The sequence below is a fragment of the Dunckerocampus dactyliophorus genome, chromosome 2, assembly GCF_027744805.1.
Source record: "Dunckerocampus dactyliophorus isolate RoL2022-P2 chromosome 2, RoL_Ddac_1.1, whole genome shotgun sequence".
NCBI classification, from domain to species: Eukaryota; Metazoa; Chordata; class Actinopteri; order Syngnathiformes; family Syngnathidae; genus Dunckerocampus; species Dunckerocampus dactyliophorus.
This window is the reverse complement of record NC_072820.1, coordinates 3,417,092-3,437,203: the sequence shown is the minus strand read 5'-3', so window position 1 is coordinate 3,437,203 and position 20,112 is coordinate 3,417,092. Positions and strand designations below refer to the sequence as shown.

At 40.6% G+C, this 20,112-nt stretch overlaps 3 protein-coding genes across 6 annotated transcripts in view; 1 reads left to right on the top strand and 2 right to left on the bottom strand.

The window, feature by feature from the left end:
* Nucleotides 1-3,247: 3,247 nt before the first annotated feature.
* LOC129177914 (zinc finger protein 37-like) lies at nucleotides 3,248-7,710 on the bottom strand. Its single transcript, XM_054769531.1, has 2 exons — nucleotides 7,417-7,710; nucleotides 3,248-5,385 (listed from the first exon to the last, which is right to left on the bottom strand). Exons 1-2 carry the CDS (start codon nucleotides 7,610-7,612, stop codon nucleotides 4,628-4,630), a joined length of 954 nt encoding a protein of 317 aa, XP_054625506.1. The 5' UTR covers nucleotides 7,613-7,710; the 3' UTR covers nucleotides 3,248-4,627.
* Nucleotides 7,711-9,778: 2,068 nt separating this feature from the next.
* Nucleotides 9,779-20,112, bottom strand: part of LOC129177912 (piggyBac transposable element-derived protein 3-like) — a 10,801-nt gene continuing 467 nt past the window's right edge. For both annotated transcript variants that reach the window (XM_054769528.1, XM_054769529.1), the window contains one exon: nucleotides 9,779-20,058. In XM_054769528.1, coding sequence (XP_054625503.1) covers nucleotides 13,477-14,646 — 1,170 coding nt within the window. In that variant the 5' untranslated portion in view covers nucleotides 14,647-20,058 and the 3' untranslated portion in view covers nucleotides 9,779-13,476. The remainder of the gene's footprint in view (nucleotides 20,059-20,112) is intronic.
* Nucleotides 15,414-20,112, top strand: part of LOC129177909 (1-phosphatidylinositol 4,5-bisphosphate phosphodiesterase delta-1-like) — a 22,692-nt gene continuing 17,993 nt past the window's right edge. Inside the window, exons 1-2 of one of the 3 annotated variants that reach the window (XM_054769520.1) lie at nucleotides 15,414-15,672; nucleotides 19,953-20,111. In XM_054769520.1, coding sequence (XP_054625495.1) covers nucleotides 15,561-15,672; nucleotides 19,953-20,111 — 271 coding nt within the window. In that variant the 5' untranslated portion in view covers nucleotides 15,414-15,560. Of the gene's footprint in view, nucleotides 15,673-17,456; nucleotides 17,536-19,696; nucleotides 19,863-19,952; nucleotide 20,112 lie in introns of those variants that run through there. The other 2 variants (XM_054769522.1, XM_054769521.1) reach the window with 2 other exon arrangements.

Genomic DNA, 20,112 nt, shown 5'->3' with positions numbered 1-20,112 from the left:
GTACCGTTTTACTTTGTAGTACGCATGCGCAATTTTTTGTCTTCTTTATGGCGGGTCACAACCAACGTTTGAGGTCCATACCACCATCTACTGGTGTGTATCCGTAGGTTGAGTACTTGGGTATCTATACGTATTTGTATGTACTGTATATACATACATAAATGTATGCATATATATAGTATGTATTTAATACAAAGGGGAGAAAGAGGAGGGAAAAACAAGCATAGTATTCTTCTTCATGTTCGTTTTTAACGGTGTGTGGCATCAATCACTTTGGTGCATTCCTTCGCACACATCCCGTTAAACTAGACTGTGCTCCTTCAACAGTTAAACAACTTCCTCTGATGTGTCTTTTCATCTATGTTCAGTCATGCTTTTAGTGTTTTAGTGTTACTTTACTCGCTTGTGTGGACTTGATGAGCCTGATAGGTCATCAGTCAGTATTTAGTCCAGCTGGCAGTTTCAGTGAGTTGCGGATCATTGAGCAGGTGTTTGTTGGAAGTATAGGAATGTAGATCAACTGGTGCAAGCTCAGACATTCATCCATCCATTTTCTATGCCGCTTCTCCTAATTATGCTGGCGGGGTACCCCCTGCCTGTCGCCAATGGCAGGACACATATAGACAAACAACCATTCACACTCACTTTCATACCTATGGACAATTTAGAGTCGCCAATGAACCTAACATGCATGTTTTTGGAAGGGAGGAAACCGGAGTACCTGGAGAAAACTCACGCACGCACGGGAGAACATGCAAAATCCACACAGAAAATGCCCAATGGAGATTCCAGCCCAGTACTTCCCGATCGCCTGTGTATGACTGTGTGGCCAACATGCTAACCACTAGACCAGTGGTCCACAACCTTTTTGGACCCACGGCCCGGCTCGATCAATTTTGAAACTCCTGCCATTTTCTCTCAGCACCAGATGTTGTCACGGCAAAGGGCTGACGGGGACGTTAGGTATAAACATGTGGGGGGTTCTTGTGTAACCCGCCCTGCTTAGCAATGCCCGCACCGGGGCTCGAACACAGGACCTTCGCAATGGGAGGTGAGAGTGCTGACCATACGGCCAAAAACCTGGACTGTCGACCACGTGTTCAGCGCAGCTCTCAAGGGAGAGGGAGTGAGGTTTACCAACGTACACTTGCACAGCCTCACAGGCTGGCATGCATTCCACTTGGCAATAAAATGTGACCCCTGTGCCAACATGCTAACCACTAGACCAGTGGTCCACAACCCTTTTGGACCCACAGCCCGGCTCGTGTTCCCACAAATCTCTGCGGACCTGGTGGTGGTGGGGGTCATATAGCGATGTAATTTATCTCATTGAGTATTTATTGTGTAAAACTAAGACAGGAACAACATCAAATTAAAAGCACAAAGGGAATACAGACCCACCATCCACCAGTATTAGCTGGGAGTTTGTTTTTCAGAGAGAATATTTTAGCGCCGCTGCTTGATGTGTGTGGTAACAGGCGGTGTGCTAGCATGAATTAACTTGAAGCTGTGCACACAACATATATACACATTAGCACTCAATAACGTCATCAAACTTTACCTTTATGCATTCCCACAGAGTACCAGCAGTTGGGAGCAAATATGAAGTGAAAAAACCCGATAAAAATACAGTATAGTTGACAATCTGTGCAGAGTGGGAGAAGGCTAGCGCACGTAAAATTCAAGGACTGTCAAACAAAGTGGAACACTCGCGACAAACACCATAAACATGCAAAACCTTCAAACTATATTATTTTTTGAATAAAATGATGCCCCATATTTCCAAAAACATGCAGGTGAGGTTAATTGGCAACTCTAAATTGTCCATAGGTATGAATGTGAGTGTGAATGGTTGTTTGTCTATATGTGCCCTGCGATTGGCTGGCAACCAGTCCAGGGTGTACCCCGCCTCTCGCCCGAAGTCAGCTGGAATAGGCTCCAGCATGTCCCTACGACCCTAATGAGGATTAAGTGGTATAGGAAATGGATGGATGGATATGCATTCATTTAAAATTGTATTTAGTATTTTTCAAAAGTATTTTTTTGTGTGTATTGGTCGGGTGCTGGGTGATACATCTCTGCTGCCCGTGCCTCCGCCGGGTGGGTGGGGGTTGTGCCTCCTGCATCCCTGGGCGGGGCGGCCCTGTGTCGGGGGTCGGGCGGAGGTTGCCCCCCCGTTTCCTTTTCTCTTCTTCTCTGTCCCCTCCTGCTCCGGTCCGGTCACTCCAAATTTGCTTAATAACAAGCACCAAAGTCAAATAAATTCTGTATAACAGGGGAATTGTATATCACACTTCTCCCTGGCAGAGTAAATCTGTTGAGCACTTGATGGCATTTAGATGTACAATTCTATCGGCTTTAAAGGCTGGACAGCACAGGGGTAAAAAAAAAAAAAAAACAGCAAAAAAACAAAACAAAAAAAACAAAAAAGGCGAGACCAAAGGGCTTGCAGGACTACAGGCCAATAGCCCTGACTTCTGTCCTTTGTAAGTGCATGGAGAGGGTCGTAGCTGACCAGCTCAGATCTGAATTGTTCAACAAATTGTACCCTCTCCAGTTCGCTTACAAAGTTAAGCGTGGCGCAGAGGATGCAAGCCTCATGCTTTTAGATCAGGTCACCAAGCAGGAGGATTCCACACCCCCCCACACAAGGATTTTATTCATGGATTTTTCCTCAGCTTTTAATACTGTAAATAACAACACACTGCTACAACATCTGTCATCACTCCAGGTTCATACAATGCTCATTTTATGGATCAAGGATTTCTTATGTGATAGGCCACAGCATGTGTTTTTAAATGGTTTTAGGTCCAGCCAAATTGTCTTAAAGACTGGCCTCCCCCAGGGCTGTGTGCTGTCACCTATTCTTTTCTCAGCGTACACCAACAACATCTCATGCGCTGTTGAAGGACTGTCGTTAATAAAGTATGCTGACGACATGGCTCTGGTGGCACACATCACGGACATGGAGGCTCTGGCACAGTACCAGAAGCAGGTCCACACTCTGGTCTGTGGCTTTGCTCAGAGCTCATTGGAACTTAACATTTCTAAAACAAAGGAGTTGTGCTGTGGAGCCACAGGGAAAGCACTGCAAGCCTCTTTCCACCTCTCGTCATTCATGGCCAGCAGGTGAAGCAGGTTGACTGTTTTAAACACCTGGGGATAGACATAGACAAGAACCTGTCTTTTGGACACCAGGAAGACTCTGCTTTCAAGAAGACACAACAACGCCTCCACCTCCCGAGAAAACAGATCTTTTAATGTTAGCAAAGACATTTTAACTCTTGTGTACACTTCACTTATAGAATCCATCTTCACATATAATATCTCTTCCTGGTACAATTTTCTCACACTCAAACATAAAACAAAACTCTCAAGAATCATAAACCAGGCCCGTAAAATCACTCAAACACCTCAGACTCCCCTCTGTGAATTGCATAGGCGATCAGTGCTGAGAAAAGCCACTCTCATCACTGAGGATGCCACACACCCCTTGCACCAGTCCTTCTCTGCTGCCGTCAGGCAGACGATACAGAACCCCACTGGCCCGCAAAAACACCTACAAGAAATCCTTTATTGCAGTTGCAGTAACTATGTTAAACAGCGCCCGGTAGCACTGTTGTTCTTGTATAGTAGTATTTTTTTTGTTTTTGTTTGTGACTTTTGTTTTTGTTGTGTGTTTTATATTGTACTTCATTGTGAATGAATTTTTATAAGCCGTGTTGGAAGACAAATTTCTGTTATATACAACAGACAATAAAGTTGTATTCTATTCTATTTGAAATATTAAAAGAAAAACACTTTTCAAATTGTGAGAAACACAAGTTTCTAATATGATGGGAATAATATCAAAATAATATCAAATATGGCAAGAAACTCTTAATATTACAAGAAGAAAATTTAAAAGACTAGAGGTGGGCTGTGGGGGGCAACAGTAGAAATGGGGAAAACAGCTGTAATTTTACGGGAATGAAGTCCAAATATTAGGAGTAAAAAGTCATATTCTAACAAGTAAAAAAGTCGCAATTTTTATGAGAATAAACTCGTAATATTGTCATTTTAGTAGCATAGAGTTTAAATATTAAATGGTTTTTTAAAGCTGTAAGATGAGAAACTAAACAAAATAGTAATATTTTCGAAAATGATATGGGGGGGGGACAGTTATAATATTATGGGAATAAAGTCATAATATTACAAGAAGAAAACTTACAAAGATTACTGAATTACTGAGGTGCACAGTATTAAAAGGAACAGTCTCAATTATGGGTGCCATTTCTGCATTTAACACACATATAAGGCGCACCGTATTATTGGGCGCGGGTATGGTCAAACATACGGGCACTCAAGAGTCAGTGAGGCAAAGAGCTGACGGGGGCCCGTTAGATATAAACATGTGGGGGGCAATTTTGTGCAAAACCTTAACCACACACTGAACAGATAAAGGTAAAATGGTTTTCTTCTTTGTGTATTTTCAAATATCGATTTTGTGCAAAACCAAAATCAGACCCTGAACATGTAAAAGGTTTCTTCTTTCTAGAAAGTCCAAATTACCCAAGTCTTGACAGCTTTTTTCACATCCTGCTACTTCATTTACTGCTGCTGTTCTCACCAAGCTGGTGCTTAACAATCACTTAGAAGAGAATCCTTTAGCGCACACACCGCAACTCAACACTTTCTCACCAGTGTGTGTTCTCATGTGTTTTTTCAAATATTGATTATATCTAAAAGCCTTACCACACACTGAACAAGTAAAAGGTTTCTCACCAGTGTGTATTCTCATGTGTTTTTTCAAATATTGATTATGTCCAAAACCCTTACCACACACTGAACAAGTAAAAGGTTTCTCACCAGTGTGTGTTGTTGTGTGTGCTGTCAATTGATCCTTCCGAAAGAATCTTGCATTACAAAATAAGCACATGAATCGTTTCTCTCTTGTGTGTAATCTCATGTGTGTTTTCATATTATCACGGTATTTAAACACTTTGTTACAGTGAGAGCATTTAAAGTGTGTGTTGTCAGTGTGACATGTCATATCAGCTTTAGCACCTACATCATCAGTGTCAGGAGAGAGTGACGTTGTGTTGTCATTATCTGATAGTGGAGCTAATCGGTTGTCTGCTTGTGATCCTCCACAGTGGTCTCCATCAGCTTCTGTTGTCATGTGTTGAGTCGAGCGGCTGCTTGGAGGCTCCCCCCCTCTCTTCTCCTCACTTTCACCTTTGTCTTCATCATCTTCAGTCTTCACAGGGACACCAATCCCTGGAAACTCCTCCAGTCCTTCAAGATGCTCTTTCTCCTGACTGATGCTGTGATCATTCTCTTCCTCTTTAACGTGGGGGGGCTGTGGCTTCTCCTGATCAGGTGCAAGATGTTCTGCACTGACTGCTGTTGGACATAAAAAGACAAACACGCTATGGAAAAGTTGTGAATCAACAGCACCTTGGCTGGTTACAGCCAGGTAGTACACTCCATTTTGACACAATCGCTTCAAATGGCCTTATTGTTACTCAGTGTTGGACAAATTACTTACTTTTTTAATTACTTACTAAAGGAATTACTCCTTGATTAATGTAATTGTTTAAAGTGATCATTGTGTAACTTTTTGAAAAACCTAATATGTAACCCCCCCTTAGCTATTTGGTGGTGTGTGACATTGAGAGATGTTTCTTTAGATTAGGGCTGAGGACTAATGGGCTCCACACACGGGAGGTGACAAGCAGCTGTGACCAATGACACCTGACATAGGAACATATTCCCTGCACACATAGACACTGGACGTAAAAAGGCCCAGCACAGGTTGTACTTGCCCAAAGTAGATGTCATATGACATCAGTCAGCTGACATTAAGTTCCCCTCCTGATTCGGTCTTACTCTCCCGTGGCGTTTCAAGCTACAGTATTTTCACCACCATAAAGCGCACCGTATTAAAAGACGCAGTCTCAGTTCCAGGTGCTATTTTTGTATTTAACACATACACAAGGTGCACCATATTATTGGGCGCAGGTATGCACGCTAAAACATACCGTTATGCTCAGAAGTCAGTGAGGAAGCGACAGTGCTTTATTTCTTTAGATAAATTAAGAGCAGAACTCTCATTCAGTTTATCAAACCCACTGGAAATCAGGAAGGTCATCACTCAACACAACAGTCTCAGTCATGGTGCACAACTAAAAACATCACACAGCAACCGCTACTTTTGCAGAACAATAACTAACAACTATTTAGCTCAAACATGTAAGTTTGAGAGCATTTGCACCAAAACACTACCGCAAAGCACACTGGGAAACAGGAAGTGCTCCCATATCAAATGCAGTGATATTTCAACATAAACCATAAGCAGAGTGCAATGATGGATTAATCTAGAGCAGGGGTCTCAAATTCAATTTCAGTGGGGGCCAATGGAGGTAGAGTCTGGGTGAGGCTGGGTCGCATCAAGCATTGGGAGTAGGGCTGGGAATCTCAGGGTACCTCACGATACGATCCAATTCACAATACATGGCTCACAATGACGCTAAAGCCCCCCCCCCCCTCCATGTAATAACACCACTGTTGGTGTTTACGCTGAGCTTGCCTGGATGTTGCGGGCTGCAGTTACACTATACTTTGATGTCCAGACGCAGGCCGCAAGATACGATTTGGTGGGCCGCGAGTTTGAGACCCCTGATCTAGAGGATTCAGTTTTTTTCCCCTCAATTGAGAAATCCCATCTATCCAAACATACGCTCTGAACAAATGCTTTTGTGTGTATTTTTTGAGTGGCGAAAAAAACTTGAAATAATTTATGGAACCAAGAAAAGACAGCTTATAAATGATCCACTTGCACCATGGATATAAGAAAAAAAACTATGTTGTAATTTCTCAAATCTTAACGTTTTGGGGAGTGGGGGAGTGACGTGTATATTGGTGCCGTAAAATGGATCGACAGATGGTGTAGATTACCACTGATCTGTATTATATATCTGGATAGCTCATTGGTGATGACTTGTGAAGGCAAACGGCCGCCATATTGCTACTCGCAAGAAACACGTGTCGACAAGCTTTTGCATTCGTGAACTTCTTTTATTAATTCGGATTGGACACAAATTTTGCCTTAAGATGCCTGCATGTGCAGCTATTAACTGCACAAATTGCCAGTTGAAAGGCTGTGGACGAACATTTCACCTGTAAATATGATTGAAATGTAGATTTATGATTGATCATTTAAGGGTTTTGCACCGTCGGTCTCTCAGATATTTTCGATCGTGTAAAATTCCTCTGATTAAATGTGTGTCCAGAATCGATACGTTTTTTTTGTGTTAAAATATGTTTCTATATCAGAAAAGAGCTTATTTCTATTCTAATCATCAAACTAACAAAAAGTAAACAATAATATAGTTGGCGACGGGCCGTTTAGGAATGATTAAAAAGTGGACAAACCTTTTCTGTATAACACAATTCCAGGCTTCTTGAAAATAGCGTCCAGTATTTGACGCTGCCGCTCGTTCTCCTCTTTTGTTCGAGAAAGTTCCTCCTCGTACTTTGCTATCGTTCTTTCCAACACTACAAATATTTCTTCAACTGCCGCAGTTAGTCGCCGATTCACCAACGTTCTCAACATTTGTACTTTACACATTTTCAAACAATCACAACACTCACTTGAGCGCAGCTTAGCGATGTGTTGATCACTTTGTTAGCAGCTAGCAAGCACCCGCAGCAAAGGAGCGTTTTACCTAGTCGTCGTACGCATGCGCAATTTTTGTCTTCTTTATAGCGGGCCACAACCAACGTTTGAGGTCCATACCACCATCTACTGGTGTGTATCCGTAGGTTGAGTACTTGGGTATCTATACGTATTTGTATGTACTGTATATACATACATAAATGTATGCATATATGTAGTATGTATTTACAAACAAAGGGGAGAAAGAGGAGGGAAAAACAAGCATAGTATTCTTCTTCATGTTCGTTTTTAACGGTGTGTGGCATCAATCACTTTGGTGCATTCCTTCACACACATCCCGTTAAACTAGACTGCTCCTTCAACAGTTAAACAACTTCCTCTGATGTGTCTTTTCATCCATGTTCAGTCATGCTTTAGTGTTGTTTCTTTCATTCCCACTCTATCAGCTTCCTCCTCATCACAACCCTTTGTTACCTTGTCAGTGTTATTCAGCTCCGAAACGTCGTAAGGCCGACCTGACTTCAGCAAAGAAGGAAACTTCTGTTGCTTCTGACAACTTTTATTGTTGAATGCGGCAGCAAGAGAGCAGCTCCAAACACACACACATCGGGGCCCTCTCTTCCTATCTTGCTTGCCCACAATAATCACACATAATTCCTCAGTAGTTGTGTACATAACCTGAGTACTGGTAATATGTCAGTCAGAATAGCTACGGAACGTTCATTAGGACACACAGTTAATGTATTACATCCAGTTAGCATTTGCTATCAAACATTATATATATATATATATATATATATATATATATATATATATATATATATATATATATATATATATATATATATATATATATATATATATATATATAATTACTCTTTATTTATTTTTTTTACATATTAGGTTTTTCAAAAAGTTACACAATGATCACTTTAAACAATTACATTTATGAAGGAGTAATTCCTTTAGTAAGTTATTTAGAAAGTAAGTAATTTGCCCAACACTGACTAACAATAAGGCCATTTGAAGCGATTGTGTCAAAATGGAGTGTACTACCTGTGTTACGATGGTGTTTGTCGCTCTGCTGCCGCCTGGTGTGTTTTTGTCTCTGTGCAGCTTCAGCCGGTGTGGGTGGAGTCCCCAGCACACACCTGCAGGCAATATCATCAGGCAGCCTTCTTATTCCCAGCGGCAACTAGTACCCGTTGCCAGATTGTACTCCTTGTAACCTGTACCGCTTCGTCCGGCTGCTCACCTGTTCCCCGCTTTCTGGCTCTCCCGTGTTGTTCCCGCTATCGTGTTACCCTCAGTTACACGGAGGTTGTTCCCGCTCAGGTTTGCCTGCAGTGTCTTAAGTTACTCTAGTATTTTTCCCTGTCAGCCTTCTGCTGACAGCGTTTTCTGTTTGTGCCATCGTCTTCATACCTTTTTGACCTGTGTTGTACTTTTTCCCCTCCTGGGACTCCTTTTGTTAATAAACACCTTTGTTATCATCTTTTTGGACTATCTCTCTGCGTTGGGATCCGCCCCCTTTTCCTAGTGGCTACTCCCGGCCGTGACAACCTGGCTGTAACCAGCCAAGGTGCTGTTGATTCACAACTATTCCATAGCGTGTTTGTCTTTTTATGTCCAACAGAAGTCAGTGCAGAACATCTTCCACCTGATCAGGAGGAGCCACAGACCCCCCACGTTAAAGAGGAAGAGAATGATCACAGCATCAGTCAGGAGAAAGAGCATCTTGAAGGACTGGAGGAGTTTCCAGGGATTGGTGTCCCTGTGAAGACTGAAGATGATGAAGACAAAGGTGAAAGTGAGGAGAAGAGAGGGGGGAGCCTCCAAGCAGTCGCTCGACACAACACATGACAACAGAAGCTGATGGAGACCACTGTGGAGGATCACAAGCAGACAACCGATTAGCTCCACTATCAGATAATGACAACACAACGTCACTCTCTCCTGACACTGATGATGAAGGCGCTAAAGCTGATATGACATGTCACACTGACAACACACACTTTAAATGCTCTCACTGTGACAAAGTGTTTAAATACCGTTGTAATATGAAAACACACATGAGATTACACACACTGGTGAGAAACCTTTTACTTGTTCAGTGTATGGAAAGGGTTTTCCACATAATCTTTGAAAAAACACATGAGAATACATACTGGTGAGAAACCTTTTACTTGTTCAGTGTGTGGTCAGGCTTTTCGACATCGTCAATCTTTAAAAGCACACATGAGAATGTATTTGTATTTGTACTTTATCCCACAGCGGGGAAATTCACTTGTTACAGCAGCAAGCAAGATACGCAAGTAAAGAATACAGTGTAAAGAATGCATATTGACTACAACATGGTTCAGGTGGTACAGGTGTTGTAGAGCCTGACAGCGGTCGGTATGAAGGACCTGCGGAACCTCTCCTTCTTACACCGTGGGTGTAACAGTCTGTTGCTGAAGGAGCTGCTAAGGGAACCCACAGTGTCATGTAGCGAGTGAGAGGTGTTGTCCATGATGGATGTCAGCTTAGCCAACATCCTTCTCTCCCCCACTTCCTCCACGGAGTCCAGAGGACAGTCCAGGACAGAGCTCGCTCTCCTGATCAGCCTTTGATCCTGCTCCTGTCCCTGTCCGTGCTGCCCACAGCATAGAAGATGGCTGAGGCCACCACAGAGTCATAAAAGGTCCGTAAAAGAGTCTTTTTTTTTTAGTCGGTTTTAGACAAAATGAACACTTGAAAGCACACATGAGAATACACACTGGTGAGAAACCTTTTACTTGTTCAGTGTGTGGTAAGGCTGTTCGGCATAATTATTTGAAAAGACACACCTGTTCAGTGTGTAGTAAAGATTTTAGAGACACTTCTCGTTTGAAAGAACACATGAGAATACATACTGGTGAGAAAGTGGTGAGTTGCGGTGTGTGTGCTGAAGGATTCTCTTATAAGTACCAGCTTAACAAGCACAAGTGTGTTGGTGAGAACAGCAGCAGTAAATGAAGTAGCAGGATGTGAAAAAAGCTGTCAAGACTTGGGTAATTTTGACTTTCTAGAAAGAAGAAACCTTTTACATGTTCAGGGTCTGATTTTGGTTTTGCACAAACTCGATATTTGAAAATACACAATGGAGAAAACCGTTTTACCTTTATCTGTTCTGTCACATGGTGGCTTACAGCCGAAAGATTGGATCCCAAAATGCAGAGAACACACCGGTGTCAATTTAGTAATTTTATTACTTTTAGTCGTGGTGGAACTATGCAGTCCCAAAAGCATGACCCGGGCACAGCCGCGGGGAAAATACACACAGAGAACTCAGGAAGCTGCACAATAAGGTAGGCAGAAAAACTAAGGTGGCAAAAGGCGGAACTAATGACGCTGCACAGACTAGGCAGGAGAAAAGCACAATGGAAAAAGTACTATAACGAAAATGTACAAACAGAAGTAGCAAAAAACTTGTGGTCAAAAACTGAAGCAAGAGCTAGGTACAAAAACATGGACTAGGTAAGTCGAGCTAAAAACAAGGTACAACAAAAATAGGACTCGAGACACGACACTAGAAATGTAGATCAAAAGTCAGTCAAAAAGCTAAGCAAGGAGGTCTAGAACTGGAGACACTCACAAGAGCGAAACTTGGCCAGGTATGCAAGGTAACAGAGCGAGAGCATGGCAACTGAACATCATATGCGCCTTATATGTGTGTTAAATACAGAAATAGCACCCATAACTGAGACTGTTCCTTTTAATAAGGTGCACCTCAGTAATTCAGTAATCTTTGTAATTTTCTTCTTGTAATATTATGACTTTATTCCCATAATATTATAACTGCCCCCCCCCATATCATTTTCGAAAATATTACTATTTTGTTTAGTTTCTCATCTTACAGCTTTAAAAAACATTTAATATTTAAACTCTATGCTACTAAAACGACAATATTACGAGTTTATTCTCATAAAAATTGCGACTTTTTTACTCGTTAGAATATGACTTTTTACTCCTAATATTTGGACTTCATTCCCGTAAAATTACAGCTGTTTTCCCCATTTCTACTGTTGCCCCCCACAGCCCACCTCTAGTCTTTTACATTTTCTTCTTGTAATATTAAGAGTTTCTTGCCATATTTGATATTATTTTGATATTATTCCCATCATATTAGAAATTTGTGTTTCTCACAATTTGAAGTGTTTTTCTTAATATTCTTAATATTTCAAATAGAATAGAATACAACTTGATTGTCTGTTGTATATAACAGAAATCTGTCTTCCAACACGGCTTATAAAAAATCATTCACAATGAAGTACAATATAAAACACACAACAAAAACAAAAGTCACAAACAAAAACAAAAAAAATACTACTATACAAGAACAACAGTGCTACCGGGCGCTGTTTAACATAGTTACTGCAACTGCAATAAAGGATTTCTTGTAGGTGTTTTTGCGGGCCAGTGGGGTTCTGTATCGTCTGCCTGACGGCAGCAGAGAAGGACTGGTGCAAGGGGTGTGTGGCATCCTCGTGATGAGAGTGGCTTTTCTCAGCACTGATCGCCTATGCAATTCACAGAGGGGAGTCTGAGGTGTTTGAGTGATTTTACGGGCCTGGTTTATGATTCTTGAGAGTTTTGTTTTATGTTTGAGTGTGAGAAAATTTTACCAGGAAGAGATATTATATGTGAAGATGGATTCTATAAGTGAAGTGTACACAAGAGTTAAAATGTCTTTGCTAACATTAAAAGATCTGTTTTCTCGGGAGGTGGAGGCGTTGTTGTGCCTTCTTGAAAGCAGAGTCTTCCTGGTGTCCAAAAGACAGGTTCTTGTCTATGTCTATCCCCAGGTGTTTAAAACAGTCAACCTGCTCCACCTGCTGGCCATGAATGACGAGAGGTGGAAAGAGGCTTGCAGTGTAATATTATGACTATATTCCCATCATGTTATAACTTTTCCCCCAACCTAATTAAAAAAACAAACAAACTACAATTTAAAAAGTCACAATATTTAAACTTTCTGCTTAAATAATCTTTGTAAATTTTTATTTGACTTTATTTGCATAATATCATAACATACCCCCAACCTACTAGAATACAACTTTTTACTCTTTATATTTGGACTTTATTCCTGTATAATTACAGCTGTTTGTACCATTTCTACTTATGTTTAATTTTCCCCCCACTTTAAATATTATGGCTTTATTCCCATCATATTTAGACTTTATTCTCACGATATTTTAACATTTGCCCTACTTATTTTTTTAAAAGTACCACTTTACTTAGTTGTGTTTTGTTTCTCACAGTATTACAAGTTTTTTTCTTTTAATATTTGAAATGTTTGCTGCTAAAATGTAACAGTATGATGTTATTCTCGTAAAATCACCACTTTTTCTTGTTTGGTTCCAACTTTTTTCTTTTAATAGTTTGATTCTATTCTTGTAAAATTACTCCAGATGTTTGTATTTTTTTTTTGCTGCTATTGTGTTGTTGTTTTTTTTTGCCTTATTGGTAAATGTTTTCAATAAAAAACAGCACTCTGGACGTCTCTGCTGTCAGTGATAATCATCAAAATGATTAACCCATTTAATCCCAAATTTTTCCCAGACATATAAAAGTCAAAATCATGTGTCATTGGTAGCCCTTTAAAGTAATCAGTAACAAAAATGTAAAAAAAATATCGACACATAGGTCAAAATGTATGCTTTATGATCGGTCACAATTGTGACCGGTGGGATAATATGCTGTAATCGCACTTTAAAGCTCTGAAAGTGAACACAGGCTAAAACTGCAGATATGTCAACAGGTAGTTTTGTTTTATTTGAAAATAACATATTTTGTCACGTTGCATATTTTATACAAGTTGACAATCTTACAGTTTCATCAATCACAGTACAAAATTCAATCGACAACATACATTCAATGTTCCCTCCCATAACAAATCTGTAAAAGTATTGACTATTTACGAGTGCACTGCTGAGAGACCATGAAAAGATGGGCCACCACCACTTCTTGGACCTGATTGTGATGCTGTATCTAGAGACCTGTTGGTCATGAAGGTCCACACCGCCCATGTGTTCATTATACTGTTTGATGCATTGTGGTTGATGGACTTGGTCAAAGGCATGTCGCTCTTTATTCCATCGCTTGACCATTGTTTCGGTATATTGCTCCCCTGTGTTTGTTGCTATAGTCACAATATTGTTGTCTTTCCAGCGGACCAACAGCTTTTCTGTTTGCGTTAAAACTTCTGAGGTTCCTCGATGTAACTTCATGAATTCACTCTTTGGTTTGAAGGGAACATCAAAGAGTTGGTTTTCCCTCATCGTGCCACAGCTCCCATAGCCCCCCTTTGTCATCTCATCAAGGAGTGATAGAGAAGTAAAGAGGTTGTCATGGTAGAATTTGCAACCTGGAGGCATCTCACCCTGCTCTGCAAGACCAAGAACAACACTTGGCCCCTGGCCTAAGCCAGTCTTTGGGAGGAGCGTGTGGCGTCCCCCATATGGCTCCATATGATGCATGTATCTGCTGGATGATGCAAGGCTCCATAGCTTATAGCCAAAACAGATTGGTTTACCTTGCCCATAGTATCTTATCATGCTCTCATCCACTGACAAACATTCTGGAAATGGAATGACTTTGTAAGACTTGTTCAGCTCGGTGAAGATTGGCCTAACCTTGAAAAATGGATCTTCAGTGATCTTTTTGTTGTCCACAAAATGTATTGAGGCCATTATTTCGTCAAATCGATTTCTCCGCATTGCATTGGAAATGCATAGATTATGTACATCGGTGTCACCTGACCAGTGTGTGTGTCTTCGTGGAACAGTGCTGTAGCCAGATGCCAGAAGAATCCCATAGAATGTGAGGAGTTCATCCATACCCATATAAATGGCCCATCTCCCCCTCATTGTCCATGTCAGATCCATCACTATCACAATCACTGAAAATGGCATCTTTTTCACTTTGAGGGATAACTGCAATGTTGCATGCCTTGTCTGGACCATCACCGACCCCCAAAATATCAAGCACTTCAAAGTGAATCTAAAAGCAAGAAAAAAGATCAGAATTAGACATAGCTAGCAATTTGTATGTATAGACCTATGTGTACACCTAGCTACAATGCGCTATCCCACAGGTCACTAATGTGACCATGCAAATGTTTGCTCATGCTGCAAGGATATCAAACATATTTGAGTAATTGCAAATGCATATATCATTACTATACAACCTAAAGATCATGTGTACAAAAAATCTTTGCTTTATGTTTATTTGAACATACTTTACTGACCTTTTTTTGGAAGGAGTTGAGGAAGCCATCTTCTTCTCAACGTGCAACCAGGAAGTAAACAGCTTTGGTCATGTGATAATTTATTCCAAACATGTGTAAATGCATACATTTCATCTAAACAATGTATTCTTACAATATATACTGAAAATATTTTGAAAGATTACTCAAGAAAATTTTTAGAGCCCTGTAAATCAAATCATTCTTGTCCTTCACAAATGTGACCGGCGGGTTGAAATGGGTTAAGAAATGAAGAAATACATTGTGAAGTGAATCTATAGAATATGAAACTCCGACCTACAACGACTAGTAATTCAAATACTTCCTGTGTCCAGTAATAATAATAATATAACAATATATAAATAGCAATGTAGCAATATGAACAGATATTTGTGACTCACGCTTCAATCGACGTGATACTACTACACGTGGTATTGACGCCATCGATAATTGGATCGATCCGCCCATCTCCAGCTTGCATGGCAGGTTCGTCAAGGCTGCAGGAGTGGAGCTGATAGCTGGAGGCGTTTTTCGAAATTTACCTGTGTGCTTGTCTTTGGGTGTGTGTGTGTTTTTTTTCCATCGACCCCCTCCCAGCAGCAGCAGAGACCTTTGTTCACCACCATTCTACACATGGACACGAGCTATTTTACAGAAGAACAAGACGCGTTAAGTCAAGGTGTTACCGCGAGAGAAAAGGGCGACGCAGAAGATAAAAAAACAAATGGAATCGAAACCAAGCACGGTAGGACCGTTTAATCCGTTTTTCACGTCGTAATGTGGATTATTTTGAGGACGAACTACACGAGGTTACATTAGCGAGATGAAAGGAGATTCCATTAAGACCGCCTGCTGGATTTCTTCTGATCCCTTTTATACGTTCTTTTTAAGTCATGAAAGGTGTGGCAGGTGTCCAACTTGTGGGTAGTTTTCGGTCAGCACATATTGAAAAGTCCCCCACAATACTTTTTTTGGTGAAACACGATCCTCTTAAAAAAAGAAAGAAAGAAAGAGTTTAACTCGTGATCTTGCTAGCGGGCTTGGTGTTCCTGCCCCTCACCGCAAGGGGCGTCCGTAAACTCTTTACTGCGGGACACCGACGCGAACAAGAATAATGCAAATCAACTAGATTTTCGCCACATTTCCCCTTTTCGAACCTTGTCATATCATGTCATGTCATTGTCATTTCGAACTTGTGGGGATTTTCCTCAATCAACATTTTCTTTTAAGAAAATATACAAAAACACACAAGATGTTTCTTCTTCGTTTCCTTTTGGCTTTTCCCTTCAGGGGTCGCCACAGCGAATCAATTGCCTCCATCTAACCTTGTCTTCTGCATCCTCTTCTCTCACACCAACTACCTTCATGTCCTCTTTCACTACATCCATAAACCTCCTCTTTGGTCTTCCTCTAGGCCTCCTGCCTGGCAGTTCCAAACTCAGCATCCTTCTACCTACAGTATATATTCCCTATCTCTCCTCTGGACATGTCCAAACCATCTCAGTCTGGCCTCTCTGACTTTATCTCCAAAACCTCTAACGTGTGCTGTCCCTCTGATGTACTCATTCCTGATCCTATCCTTCCTGGTCACTCCCAGAGAGAACCTCAGCATCTTCATCTCTGCTACCTCCAGCTCTGTCTCCTGTCTTTTCCTCATGGACTGTCTCTAGACCAAACAACACCACAGTTTTGTACACCTTTCTTTTCATTTTAGCTGAAACTCTTCTATCACACATCACACCTGACACTGTTCTCCACCCGTACCATCCTGCCTGTACACGCTTCTTCACCTCTTTTCCACACTCTCCATTGCTCTGGACTGTTGACCTTAAGTACTTCAAATCCTCCACCTTCTTGATGTCTTCTCCCTGTAAGCTCACTCTTCCACTTGGGTCCCTCTCATTCACACACATGTACTCTGTCTTACTGTGGCTAACCTTCATTCCTCTCCTTTCCAGGGCAAACCTCCACCTCTCTAGCTTCTCCTCCACCTGTTCCCTGCTCTCACTGCAGATCACAATGTCATCTGCAAACATCATAGTCCATGGAGATTCCTGTCTAACCTCGTCTGTCAGTCTGTCCATCACCACAGCAAACAAGAAGGGGCTTGGAGCTGATCCCTGATGCAGTCCCACCTCCACCTTGAACTCCTCTGTCACACCTACAGCACACCTCACCACTGTCTTCCAGTCCTCATACATGTCCTGCACCGCTCTAACATACTTCTCTGCCACTCCAGACTTCCTCATACAATAGCACACTTCCTCTCTGGGCACCCTGTCATAAGCTTTCTCCAGATCTACAGAAACACAATGCAGCTCCGTCTGGCCTTCTCTGTACTTCTCTATCAACATCCTCAAAGCAAATACTGCGTCTGTAGTACTTTTTTTGGAATGAAACCATGAGACCATCACACCTTTGATTTCTCGCTTCAGACTCATCACTCTATCTGACACTCTTTTTACCTCCAGGACATTCCTAACAAACTCCTCCTTCAAGATAACTCCTACTCCATTTCTCTTCCTATCTACACCATGATAGAACAACTTGAACCCTGCTCCTAAACTTCAAGCCTTGCCACCTTTCCACCTGGTCTCCTGGACACACAGTATGTCTACCTTCCTTCTCTGCATCATGTTTACCCACGCGTAAATCATGCCCATGACTTTTTTTCCAACATGCAAGCAGCTCGATCCAACTGTCGAGAGCACGGATGCGAAGGATATTAGTAGTATCGGATCGACACCGGCTTGATTAGGTGGATTATTTTCCAATGGCATCTTTGTTTGTTGTGTCGTCCATACGGTTACATTTCTGATAAATGCATATGTACATGGCTCAGATCAAGGGTACCCAAGTGTTACATTTAAAATTTTAAACTCGTGGATAGACCTTGGTAATGTTATCAACACAAACTTCAAACATTGCAAAACACACCCCCATCATACCAGAGCTTGAGACATCTTCCATTTCCCATAGCAACCCTCCGAAGTTCACTCTTTCTTAAATGTAAAGTACATAACTCGGTGTCCACTCAGTGTTAGACTGTTGTTCAAATAATCTTATTTTACTCTTTTATACACAAAAAAATCACTTTAGTTGCAGAGTTGAGTAATTATTCCATGAATATATACCATTGTAATCATCATGGGGTTTGTTTTTCCATGGAATTATGTTCTTCAAAATTTTCATCAGCAGGCGGACACGAAGGTAATGTACTTTTCACTAATGATTACACAACAGTTATTTTTTTTTACACTGAGAATATTTGAATAAAACACATTAGAAACCAATTTCAGACATCATTCTTTAATTCTAAGTAGAAATCATGACAAAATTATCAGAGAAAATATTGTTAATTTCCCAACAAAAGTAGACATGCTTTACATGTAACATTTCAATGTCCAAATATAGACACTTTTTTACAACATAGTCGTGCTAGCGCAAAATAAAAACATGAACAGGCTTAATTTATGGTTTGGTAAGCTTCCTCACTCTATAAACGTCAGAGTGATAGGGGTAGTACACGTTGTTAGAACAACAATTTCAAATACTACTCAAGTGAAGTTGAAGACAGCAAAGGGTACCCTTGATCTGAGCCATGCACATACTGTATATTATTTAAAAAAAGTACTTTCCTCCAATAAAATGTATGCAATCAAAGGGAATAGTTGTATTATAGGAGGTTTACAAGCGAGATTCCTTCTTACAGCGCGTTTTAAGTTGGAACTTAGTCTTAAATTAACATGGAAGTCACTCATACTGACCACAGAACACATGAAGGACATATGAAAGACATAATAATAATATCATAAAAATAAAGGGTTTTTTTTATATTTCAGCTCTAAAATGACATTTTTCCTCACAATATTACGAGTTTATTCTTGTACAATTGTGACTTTTTTACTTGAATACAACTTTTTACTTTTATTAATATTTGACTTTATTCCCGTAATATTATAACTTTTTCCCCAACCTACTTGTCCAAAAATTCCCACTTGATTTGTTTTGTTTCTCATATTACATGTTTTTTTCTTTAATATTTCAACTCTAAAATGACATGATTTTTCCTCAAAATATTAACAGTTTTTTCTCGTAAAATTGTGCCCCCCCCCATTACTTTCTTGTTGTACATTTTTTGAGCTTATTTCCATGACTATCAATTTTCCACAATTTTTTTTTGTTTTACATTTTCCAAATATTTCAAATTTAAACTTAAATAATCTTTGTAGATTTTCTTCTCATAATATTAGGACTTTATTCCCTTTTCCACAATTTAATGTTTCAGAAAATGCAACCATATTTTGTTGTTTTGTTTCTCAAAATATTACAATTTAAAAAACATGTTTTTTCTTTAATATTTCAACTTTATGCTACTAAAATGATGTTATTGTCCCTCGTAACAGTGTGATGTTATTCTCGTAAAATGACAACTTTTTTCTTTTAATATTTTGACTATTCTTGTAAAATGACTTATTGTCTTATTATTGACTTATTGTCCCTCCCCTATTTTAATTTTAAATTAAAATAAGTTTGCACAAAATACATTTTTTCATCTGCCTAAAATATTTGTCCTGTGTTTTATTGTGTCTATAATCATGATCAGCTAATTTAAAAGGCAAAAATCACAAAATTCAATGAGCTGGGAAAAAAAAGTCAAGTAAAAAAGTGCTTGGTATCAGATTGATACCAAAGTGTGAAGTATCGCCCAGCCCTGGCAGACATATTAAAAAGTGAACTTTGAGTGGGGCCGGCACTACACGCCCCTTCCACGCACCGCTTCCTCTTCACGCCTTGAGCACACAACATTAGCCTAGCCTGGGGGGGCACCTACCATGGCGTGTGTGCGTAAACAACCCAAACTCAGCAGATCCCAGGAGTTATTGCACCGTGCCAGAACCCAGGAGGTGGTAGAAAAGAATGTCAAGCTCTTAGGTGGGCTGTGTGTTCTTGGCATGCACATGCAAGGCAAATGGACGAACGTTACATTTCAAGCAGCTGACTGTACGCTCACCTCTCTCTCAGGTATGGAGGGTGATGCCGATGTCCAGTTCCTCCTGCAGGGGGGAGACCTCCTCAAGGTCCGCTCCTCGTCCTGGAAGAAAAGCCGCTACTTCAAGCTGCAAGAGGACTGCAAGACAATGTGGCGTGAATCCAAAAGAATGTTCAGGAGCCACCGGACGTG